Source organism: Paramisgurnus dabryanus, chromosome 19 (genome assembly GCF_030506205.2).
Source record: "Paramisgurnus dabryanus chromosome 19, PD_genome_1.1, whole genome shotgun sequence".
NCBI classification, from domain to species: Eukaryota; Metazoa; Chordata; class Actinopteri; order Cypriniformes; family Cobitidae; genus Paramisgurnus; species Paramisgurnus dabryanus.
In genome coordinates, this window is record NC_133355.1 from 28,959,068 (window position 1) to 28,970,986 (window position 11,919).

The window sequence follows — 11,919 nt, forward strand, 5'->3', positions numbered from 1 at the left end:
AAATGGGAAAACATAAAGAAATGCAGCAAAGTTAGATGCTCAGCTGAAATTATCCCAAATGCTTTATAATTGCAACAAAACATGAAAGCACATTGAAGAAAACAAGCAACTTCTGTTGAAACTAATTAAAGAATAGTCAGGATTGCAAAGATTCAGCCTTTCATCACATCTAGAAAGATTAAAGACGATCTAAAATGATCTGTAAGTACTGTGACATACAGAAGACGTCTGATTGAATCTATGCTTTTTGAAAGAAGCACCCATAAAGCACTATTGTTGAATAAAAGCCATGTGTAGGATCACATCAACTGGACCAAAGGAACATGCCATAATATTCTGTGGTCTGATGAGAGTAAAATTGTTCTTTTGGGGTCTAGTGGTTATCAACAGAACCTCAGGTGACCCCCAGGTAAAGATGGTGCAAAATCATGATATTGGGATGTTTTTCATACAACTGTGTTGGGCCAATTTATTGTATATAAGGAAACATGGATCAGATTGAATACTTAAAGGGGCGGTTCCCCGGACAGGGTTTAAATTAATCCAGGACTTGGCTTTAGTTATGTTAAGATATTTAAGTAATTTTTACAAACAAACCTTACAAAAAAATACTTTTGTGCATCTAAAGACAAAACAGTTGCATTTAAAATGTCTGTACAGGTGTTTTTTAATTAAGGCAGCTCAAACAGGCATTTTAGTCTGGGACTTAGCCCTGTCCAGGAAACCACCCCAAAGAGATTACGTTGCCCTTTGCAGAAGAGGAAATGCCCCCTAAAATGGGTGTTTCAACAAGACAACAACCCCAAACACATAAGCAAAATCTTGATTCCAAATACTGCTTGGACTCAACAACAAAAAATTAACGCAACAGTTTGCATCAATTATTTTGAATTAAGACAACTACTTCTGAAATGAATTCCAGCCAACAAACTATAATAAGTTGGATGTACTTAAACAGAACAATAATCATTAAAAGTCTTCTCATGTTTTATCTTGATTAGAAATGCATAAAATAACACCATATTTCAAAGCATGCTGGGAACCTGAAGTTATCAAGCTAAATGCATTGAGTTACTACAACTTAAATAGTTAAAAAAAACTAACACAGATAATTAATTTGAAGTTACACACAATATTAACTTGATGTAACAGCATTATCATGGACAACTCAATAAAAACCATTTGCAACTTTAAAGTTATTTTGAATGTTTAACTTGCACCAATGCATTCAATTAAATAGTGGCAACAAATCCCCTGAATTATTTTTTAGAGTGAGGATTGAGGTTATGGAGTTGCCACCTCAATCCCATGATCTCTATCCCATTGATAACCTTTGGGGTGACATTAAAAATACAGTTTCTGAAGCAAAACTTAAAATTTGACAGGAACTTTGGATCCTGGGCTGAAATATCTGTTTCTAGGTGTTCCAGATGTTGGTTGACTGATTTGACACAGATGTGAAGCAGTTATCAACAAAATGGTTATGTATCTAATTATAAGTAAATCTATAGTTTAAAGGGAAGTTAAATCTAAAGAAATATCTTTAGTTTTAAGTGCATACAGAGAAAAATGTTAACACTGGGATTTTTTAACAGCTTAATATTCATTTTCTTTGCTTCCCTTTAAAAGAACAATTTGGAATTGAATGTGTAATGTTTTTCAATACATTTGAAATAAGTAAATAAAATCTATTTATAACATTTTTGCACTTTATTACACTTGTGGGGAGGTCAGTGGAAATCAAATGACTTAACTACCAGTACCTCAGTTTTACAGCTAATTATCCAAAAGACAATTTTTGTCTTGCTAACTTGACTCATAATACGTTTTCTAAAGTGTATAAGCCAACAGAAATAGATTTTAATTTAAAGTTCAATACTTTTTGTAACAGTTTCAGTTGCTTTATTTTTTTATTTTGTCAATCTATCTGTAGTGTTTTATCCCTCTATTTTTGCAGCATTTTTCCTGTGAAATTAACAATATAGCAGCAACCCTCCTTTTTTAGTTTAGTGTAAAGATGTGTTATTTTAACACCAAAAGAATTAAAAAGATTATTACCACGTGCAAAATAAACAAACACATTATTAGTGAAACTGTACCCTCTTCTTGGCGCAGTCATTTATTCTAAATATATTTGAAAGTAGTAGAACAGAAAACATGCACATTGTTGGCAGTATCATTTGCTGTCTTCTGTTCTTGTGATAAACACTTTGTGTGAACTGATTATTTTGTATTTTGTAGAAATCTGTAGAGTATGAAACAGTTGGGTGTGTGTGAAGGAATTAAAATAAATTGGTAAGGAAGTTGTGTCAATTTATTTAATCTTTTGTTAAAAAAATAATTAGGCCTAAGAGACCCCCTGTGCAGGTCCCTGCTTGCAACAAAAATATCTACATGTATTGATATTGTCCTGGTAGTGATCACCGGCTGTAATGCGTCAGTGTAAATCCTGTAAAAGTAGAGGTGTTTCTAACAAAAATGAACATATATATATATATATATGTATATATATATACAATTTGATTGTGTGTGGGGGGGCTACAAGACAATGTGCCCAGGGGCCTCCGAATTCTTAATCCGGGCCTGATTGCCAGTAACTCACTGTACAGTAGATTTAAATGTATGGTTTTTACTGGCAAAAGTTTGTTTAAAGGTAAATGAACATTAAACATAAGCAAGTCTTTATCTTTACAGGGAAAAAACGATAAAAGTAAAGTAAATCATGCAAACTTTTGGATTTTTGTTTCCCAGAATTGCTTTGCATGAGGCTGTTATTTTAGTTTTATTCTGTAAAGATAAAGACGTGTTTAATATTAATGTATCTTTGAGCAAACTGTTGCCAATAAATTAGATAAAAATAAATTTACAGTAAGTTACTGGCAAACAGCTGCATACTACAGCAAATTTTGTGCAGTGTAGTCAAAAGCCACTGACTGTCAGGATATGATATTAATGTGATTGGTAACAGCAGCAGGGATTTTACGTCTTGCTGTTATACTGTTCTGCCTGAAGATTTAGTGTAAAATTAAAACCAAATGTTTAAACGGAAATACACACTTTTAAGAAAAAATAAGGTCAATTTAAATATACACGTATCAAAAAAGTTGGAACAGGAAAATGCTGTAAAATTGTTACTAAAAAAATTAAAACAGCAGGAGGAACAGTTTTCATTTTGGGCTGCGTCCAAAACCGTATTAGTAGCCTCAATTTTGATATTTATTTCTTAAATTTTTTATATAAGCTTGGCTTCTTTTTTGTAAGTTAACATTTTAAAGAACGATAAAACATATGAACAACTAAAATAAAATAAAAAAAGGGTTTGTTTGAGCTCAAGGGCAAAAAAAAAAGATATGCAATATGCCGACACTCTCTATCTTCTAGATCAAGAACACAATGCTGATAATTCACTGAGGTAATGAATTGGTTAATCTTCGTGTCAATTTCTTATGTTACACACTACACAGGGATTGGTCAGGGGCAGGGCTGATAAACTAGTCAAGTGAGTCTGACAGGTTGTGCAGAAGTCATATAAAAGACCATAAACATGTTTAGAGAACAGCGGCTAAAAGAATGAAAATTGAATTTGCCATTGAATTTTTTCTTATAAAATCAAAAAAAGAATGAACTTTTAAAAAGTGATTATACTGAAAAAAAAAAAATCATTAATTTACTCAATTTTTTAAAGGTAAGTTTCTAAATGAGATACAGTTCACTGTAAAAAAAAAAAAAGTTGCATTGATGTCAAATCAACATATATTTTTGTTACTTTAACTTGACAAATTAAGTTAAACAATTTCAACTTATTTTATTTATAAGGACAACACACATTAATCGACATTACTGTAAACGAGCCAGTGTTTAGCCAGCCGGCTAATTTTCAACCTGTAGTCCTTTGGCAAGATGTTTTATAACCCAATATGGAACTTGTTTTTATAATTTATGTCAACTTATCACAGGTCAAAACTTAAAGTTGATTATCTAAGCTTGGTTGGAGAATGGTCATGTCATCCAACCAACCAGCACAAAAAGGTGTCTCTACATATAGTCGCCCCTAACCTCTGTCCCACAGTTGCAGTTTCCCATCAGTTTTTGTGCGCACACTTTTTGGGGATGTTCTTCGGGCTGCTGTCCGTCATTTATTACATGGCACTTTTGGGAAGTACTCTGGGTTCATGCTAAAAGCTCGGAGCACTCCCCTAGGACAGCACCCCAAATATTACATGTTAATGCAAACTTGTGAAATAGGTTGAATTGAAAAACAAAGTTGTTTTCATTTTCTTTACAGTGTACAGCCTAAAAACTGAAATGTTGGGTTAAGGCGTTTTCAGATTTTGGCCATTGCTGTATTCCTTCTAGCCACAACTGTCAAAAAGAATGCAATCAACCAGTTGGGCTGTAAACGACCAATGCTGGATTGATTTAACCAAAAATTAGTCATTGTTGGGGCAAATAGAAATTTTCCTTGGTTAATTTAACCCAATGACAAGGTTTGGCTCTTTTTGATTTTTTTTAGTGTAATTCTTGTTGATACACATTTTTCTTTATAGCACTAACAAAACAACACTCCAGCTGCAAGTCCTACAGACAATTATTTTTACCACTAGTACCGCCTATTGATACACATCTTATGGAAAAAGATTCACAGGCATCGAATGATAACCAAGAATGGCAGTACTGTAATTTAACAGATCCAGAAGTCCATTCTGTTTAAATAAACCAATAGTGAACACTTCTAAATGTGCCATTTTATAAATCAAGAGAGGAACAGGATGTGGAGATTCATTATGTACCAAAAAGCAAAGAACAGTGACTCCAGAAAGAAATCAGATTTGTTTTTTATTCATACAAGTGCTTCAGACAAGAAGAGATCACACAAATCTCAGGGTCTGGGGAACTTGTCAAGCAGTAAGTGCATAATGTTAGCTTTTCAAGCATTTGTTGGCAGAGTTCATTCATAGATCCAGTCCTTTGCACAGCTCTTGTAAGACACAAGCTCTTCGGGCTTAAACCACAACTTGATCTCTTTTTTGGCACTTTCCACCGAGTCACTACCATGAATGATGTTCCTGAAATCACAACATAACATTTTAACTATTGCCTTTGTCACTTGTAGTAAGTTTACGAATGTGTAGCATTGCAGAAGTAGACCACATTCTTGATGTGATGTACATTGTAAGTGCCCAACACTGCTCTTCCTGCAATGCAGACAGCTTTGTCGATTGAATACAAAATAACATTTTGCTGTGACAAGCCAAATGTGCTCATTGTGTATTAACACCACACTTTGTATTTATTCTCATCACAAATCAGAGTAATTTTAACTAGGGCTGGGATAAACAATTATTTTTTAAACGATTAATCTAGCGATTATTTTTTCGATGCATCGATTAATCTAACGATTCATTTTATCAGACGGATTCGACTTCAATTCGATTCTCAATTATCTCCCCAATAATTAACTAATAGCAATTTATACATGTTGATTTACATATCTGAATGTAAACATTCAATATGTTTATTGCTCTTAAAATTTCTAAATAAAAAAAAAAAAAAGACTATACAAGTGCAAAATAATGCATTCTTAGTCAGAGGTAGCATTTCATAAAGCATTTGCAGCTCATACCGTGCAGTTTAGTAACAGTATAAAAATCTCAAGTTTAAATTACTTTATTTTACATGCATTTATGAGCAAAACCTCTTCAATGTGCCTTTTGATGGTCTGTGTAATTTTTATAATTTGATTTGTTTAATCCACATTGTTTTCATGCTGTTCTAGTCCATTTAATGACAGATATAAACATAATTAAACTTAAGCACATACATTATTAAATCTCTTGCTCTTAAGTTTATAAAGATAGATTAGGACTCATTTAACGTACTGCTGTACAGAGAGTGAATGAAAGCGCAGTCTTCTGGCAACAGTGACATATTTCATTGCTTTCTGTTAAATTGCTCAAATGACTGTTTAAAACACACTTGGCACAACATTCATGATTTTATGGTAAAATGACACTTTTTCGCCTAAATCCACGAGCAATTAAACCATAAACAAAGCACTTTCACTTTAATTGAGCGTGAGCAGCGCAGCAGAATCGACGCAGAAACGATTGCAGCACTGTTGCTACAGAGCCGCGAGCTCGCGCTGCTCATGCGGCGGGGTGCATGCTTGTTAACATGGGCGCTGAAAAAAAACACGTGCCGCGCGGCCGCAGGCACTGCTCACCCTTGCTGTGTGAAACCGCCGTGGACTGAAGCCACTCGCATTGCTAGTACTCTACTGCGCCGCCTTTTTGGGTCTGACGAATCGACGCGCATATTTTGCGTCGACGTAGTCGATTACGTCGACGCGTTGTCCCAGCCCTAATTTTAACCATTGGTAAGTAAAACATGTACACAGCGAAAACCTCAGCACGCGCTTACCTGCCCACTTCAACACAGTAATCCCCTCTGATGGTGCCGGGTTTGGAGTCGGCAGGATTGGTCTCTCCGAGCATCACTCTTCCCGTCTTGACAACATTCAGACCCTCCCATGCCTAAACACGGCAAACATTAACTTTTACAAAAACATTTTCATAGATAAACAAGGCGGCACGCACCGCCTCAAGTCATTTTTTCCTCAGCACAAAATTAGGATTAGTGTTCTCTTAGTTACAGACAAAAGTCATTCAAGATTATACCATGGAGCTGTTGAATGCTTTATTCTGATTGGTTGAGAAATAATCCATGGGTATGCATTATTTTTCGATAAATGCACAACCGACTTTACAAGTATCTTAAAATAACCACCAGAGCAACGTTTGTGTTAATTGTGGCAGAAGCGGAATAATTGACTCCGGTGCTTTGAATTATCTGAAAACAGGGCAAACCCGTGGTAAACTTTGGGTGTGCACCATTTTAAATAATCCAAAAAGGCACGTTGTCAATTATTCCTTAATTAATACAAGACAGAAATTGTATCTCGTACATTAATATAAAACTTCAAAAACATCAGTGAAACAAGTGTCTGATTATCTGTTTCATAGTAATGGATATTGGATGTGGAAGGCATGACGTTGACCCAACAGAAAACTTACCATTGCAACAACTGGCCCAGAGCCCATGTACTTGACAAGTCCAGGATAGAATGGCCGGTCTTTAAGGTCAATGTAATGCTGTTTCAGCATATCCTCAGAGGCCTGCCATATAGTCACAGAGAGACATTAGATCATATTTATTTTCATTAACAGAATAAAAAACTTCTAAGGACAGTTACACACACTCATACTGTTAATACACATTTACTGTCAGCACCGTTCACACATTCGGTGATTGTATCAGGAAAGTGCAGACAACCAATTATAAACAATGATCTTTAATTTAAAGTATAGTTCAGAAAAACCCATGAGCTGCGTCACAAAACGAGACATGCAAGAGAAGTGAAGCATAAAAAAAAAATATTAAATCATTCAATAATCGAAGAAAAAAAAATCCAAAAATTGGGAAGGTTGCCTTAAACGCACTTAATATGGTTTGACAGTCAACAATTGAAACAGTATAGTTGACCAACCTGAAGAAATTTCATTCCCGACATTTTGAAGCCCTTCTGTTCAAACCGCTTGATGATTTCTCCAACAAGACCTCGCTGGACGCCATCAGGCTTAATGGCAATGAAGGTCTGCTCAGTGTTTGCAGCCATTGCACTGATGAGGAAAATATATTTAATAATGCAATATTAATAAGGACATTTAAACATTTGGCAATTACATTTTACAGTACAAAACTGACAACTAAAGACAGGGATGCCACCTAACCAGGATGAATTAGATTTTTACAGAAAATACAACCAATATTATTTTCCTAAGGAAAACGTATACATACATATATAAATACACACACACACTAAAATAAATTAAAAAAAATAGAATTGCATTCAAACATTTTTGAAACAGACAATTTTATTATGCAAATCATATATTTTTACAAAAGCAATAGCTTGAATAACTGCACACTCATGGACTCGCAGTCTTAAAGGCTGTAAACTAGAGTCACGTATAGTATTGTGGACTTATTAGTTAACCTAAACACATTGTACTGAGCTACAACTATTTAATAGAATGAAATTTGATATACGGAAAACTTTAATTTATACAAACCATTAAAAAAAATAGCATGGCATTGGGTTAGGTGTGTAAAGAGTTTCTTGCTTTCTCAGTGCATCAATTACAATTCTTGCTGATTCAGATGCATCGAGCTTTAAAAAAAATTATGTATAGACGGTTTATATATATATATATATATATATATATATATATATATATATATATATATATATATATATATATATATATATATATATATATATATATATATATATATATATATATATATATATATATATATATATATATATATATATATATATATATATATATATATACACACACACTAGTCAACATTTGAAGTGGATCAAAAAAGTTTATCAAAGTTGTCCTATGACAAGAATGGGTATAAGGGATTGGTTTTATGTAAACATTTATTAAAGGTTTTGATCCACTTCGAATGTTGACTAGTGTATATATATATATATATATATATATATTTTATAAACTAAAATTCAAGCAATAGTAAGAAATAAAAACTTTTTTGCTATAAGTTACAGCAAATAAGAGTTCTCAAAAATGATAAATTAATTTTAATTAGCCATGCATGTCCAGATTTACTGTCCGTTGTTGCCAGGGCCGCCTTAACCTAATGTGAGGCCCTGGGGCTGAGAGGTTTTGGAGGCCCCCCATACCCTCAATTTATAGTCTCATTTTTAAAAAAATATTGTAATATCTAGGTAATCTACATCACATAATGCATTAGTTTCTTTCAATACATAAAAGAGTGAGTTTTACCTCTTTGACCCAGAAAACACCATAATATCTTTATTAACATAACACTGAGCCCACTTGATCATAAACACAAGACAGTTTATTTAACAACCACACACAGCAACTTGGTGAAAATAAAACCAAAATGTGTGAGAGTATATATGTTTATAAGCTTTATGTTTATATAGTTTTTGGAATATACAAATTTGCAGAAAATTGCCACTCACTAACTAAATGCTCAGCACAGTTTAAAAAATATAAGAAGTTAAAGTTAGTTTTAAAGTGAAAATGCATTAATGTTAACAAAAGATAAGTCTTTATAGGCATAATCTTGTTTTTTAAGCAGTTATTTATTTTGTAGGCTATTGAAGATATAGTATGCATTGTATTTAGTATTTATGCATACATAAGCATGTAAAACGAACACGTATAAATATGCACAAAACAGACAGGGAACATACCTGTATATAAGATCTTTAGATACGGAGATTATAAATATGAATGGTGCGATCAGGTGATGATTATTTGAGATGGTCTTGTCGCGCTTTGACTTGCACATTTACCGTTGCGTTGTCTTTCTAAACCAACAGATGTGTGTACTGTCAGCTAACGTCGCGTCAAACTACAGCGCTCCAGCTGCGCACGCGTCACTGATATAAACGCAAATAAACTTAAACTTTATAACAACTAACAGCATTATGTGCGGGAACTCCTTTCTTTATTTGGCGGCACAGTATCTTGCGCACAGTTTTAGAGACTTCTGTATGCCAGAGACTCAGCTGCGCGAGCACAGAGAGAGCGAGCGAGAGCGCGCGCGAAAGAGAGAGAGAGACCTGCACCTCAGTGCTTATTATGAAATTTCAGAAATTACTCTTTCATTTGTCGGTGGATTATTTCCCGTTTCTCTGTCACACTCAGTCATGGCATTCATGCAGGAATGTCAAGTTGACAACGCGCACTTAATTACATTACGCGGAATAGAAAAATCTGTTACGTCTGATATTTTATTTCACAGTAAGTTACCACGGACCAATCAGCAGCCATGTAACGTGCAGTTAGAGTGATTGACAGATAACCTGACAAGTTACAAAACAATATGAACGTGAACTTGGGATGCCCCTGATCTTGGGAGGCCCCTGGGCTTCAGCCCAGGTTAGCCCGTGCATTAAGGCGGCCTTGGTTGTTGCTCAGAATTTTTCGCAAACATTAACAAGCAGACAATATTTTTACATTAAACACATCATTGTCCAGTTTAAATGATTAAATAGGAGTTTAAATAAAGTTGACGGGATTCACAGTGAAGTCACGCGAGCAGGCAGCAGCTGCGGTCAAAGCGACACGGGCAGAGCAAAGAAGCCATATTTTACCGCCACATGCGCATCTGCTCACATACAGAGCAATTATTTTATGAATCAACGCGTCTAACAATATCTCCGCATAACACGAGTTAAATCACGCTGTCAAAATCAACGAGTAATCTTTATAATGCAGCGCACAGAGTAAAACACAGTCGCGCGATAACAACCGAGGCCTGACTCGCATACTTCCACACCGCAATTCTAACAAAAGCTTACTTTTCACAAACAATGTTTCATTCTTAAATAAACTTCTCGTCAAATAAGACAGTTTGCAGATCAATATTTACGGTTCAACATTGTAAATATAAAGCGCACAGCGAGGGTTTTAAACACAAACCTTACAGATGATGTGATGTGAGAGGACTGAGAGTCTGAATTCAGGCCGGAGAGACGAGCGGAAGACGGAAAACTCAATGCTGTGGGCATATAAAGACGGGCCTGGTGGGTGGAGCTAAAGATGATCACTGCACGCGGGGTACATCCCTACATCACTTGAAGGGTGGAGCTTGGGCTGGGCTAGGGTATGTTCGTTTGCGTGCAGATCGATCGGTGTATGACATCAAACATGAAAATATGTCACGTAAGAAAATAAATGTTTGAAGATTTTTAAATTGAAGTTAACTATTTAATTCAATATCCACGTTGTAAATTGCCAAGTTACTTCCTAAAAGTCCTTAGAAGTAAGCAATATAGTACCGCGAAGAGTTTTTTTTTAAATGACACGGGTAAAATGTATATGTTTATATAGATTTATATTTACAGTAAATAGTTACATAGTAAAAATCAATACAATTAAGTGGCAAATAAATATAGAATTCAGTAAGATGTTAGTCAGGGTTGCCATGTCCACATGTTGCCAGTCACATATCAATGTACACTTATTTATATTTTTCTAGAACACTTACCATATATCACACATATCTATAATAATTAGTGTTAATATTTGTAGATATAGAAATAGATTGTTGGTGACACTACAAGATCACAGTGATGTTGTATGCTATCACTATAAGATGAGAGTGTTATATATGCTTGTATTAATCCTAAAACACAAGTATTACTCATGACCAAAACACCAACTGAACACTACATTTCACTGACACCCTTCTGAGGCCTGTATCATCCCGGAACAAACTCAGGGTTACAGGACTGATGTTGAATGAATAAAACGCACTAAAATTCTCAAATGCAATTCACAGTCAACTTAAAGCAATTATTTGTAAATATGTAATAAGCTATCTGGGATAAAACAATAAGCACCTATATAATATTGGCACAGGAGGAAAAACAGCAGAGCGCTGGGAGGGTCAAATGCAAATATTAAAAAGCATTTTAATGAATTATGCAATTAGTGGGAAACATTCAATTAATGAAAGACACTTATTGCACACATTAAACTATGTCATTAGAAAGGAAAAGTTTAAAAAAAATAGATATTTAAGATATCATAAAAGCAGTGTATTGTTTATTACAGCTGCACACTCCACTTCGGATGGTGGCGGTAATGCACCTTGCGGCAATTCTTTTCATTAAACACAATAGAAGAAGAAGAAACGAGTCACTTCGTCCAGAGGGCTGTGCTTCGATTCAGTTGAACTGATCTATTGGCAAAACGATTCACTTTTTTGACACAGAAACTTATCGTCACAAAAAAACTTCGAACAAATGTATTTCTTATTTGAATATTTACACGAATTATTGTGTGTGCA

General features: G+C 34.6%; 1 protein-coding gene across 2 annotated transcripts; it reads right to left on the reverse strand.

Annotated features, from left to right (window-relative positions):
- Positions 1–4,819: 4,819 nt before the first annotated feature.
- On the reverse strand, positions 4,820–10,674 carry LOC135780002 (nucleoside diphosphate kinase B). 2 transcript variants are annotated; one of them, XM_065290952.2, is made up of 5 exons: positions 10,548–10,674; positions 7,547–7,679; positions 7,074–7,175; positions 6,421–6,533; positions 4,820–5,066 (listed from the first exon to the last, which is right to left on the reverse strand). In XM_065290952.2, the coding sequence occupies exons 1-5, from the start codon at positions 10,634–10,636 to the stop codon at positions 4,949–4,951; spliced, it is 555 nt and encodes a 184-aa protein (XP_065147024.1). In that variant the 5' UTR covers positions 10,637–10,674; the 3' UTR covers positions 4,820–4,948. The 2 variants fall into 2 exon arrangements, with proteins under 2 accessions (XP_065147024.1, XP_065147025.1); XM_065290953.2 differs by having other exon boundaries at positions 10,553–10,649.
- Between the last annotated feature and the right edge of the window lie 1,245 nt (positions 10,675–11,919).

Coding starts and splice junctions, on each gene's coding strand:
- LOC135780002 (XM_065290952.2), bottom strand. CDS start 10,636: ATGCCCACAGCATTGAGTTTTCCGTCTTCCGCTCGTCTCTCCGGCCTG. Junction 7,176..7,546: donor CGGGAATGAAATTTCTTCAG/GTTGGTCAACTA, acceptor ACTATATGGCAG/GCCTCTGAGGATATGCTGAA. Junction 5,067..6,420: donor TACTGTGTTGAAGTGGGCAG/GTAAGCGCGTGC, acceptor TTGTGATTTCAG/GAACATCATTCATGGTAGTG.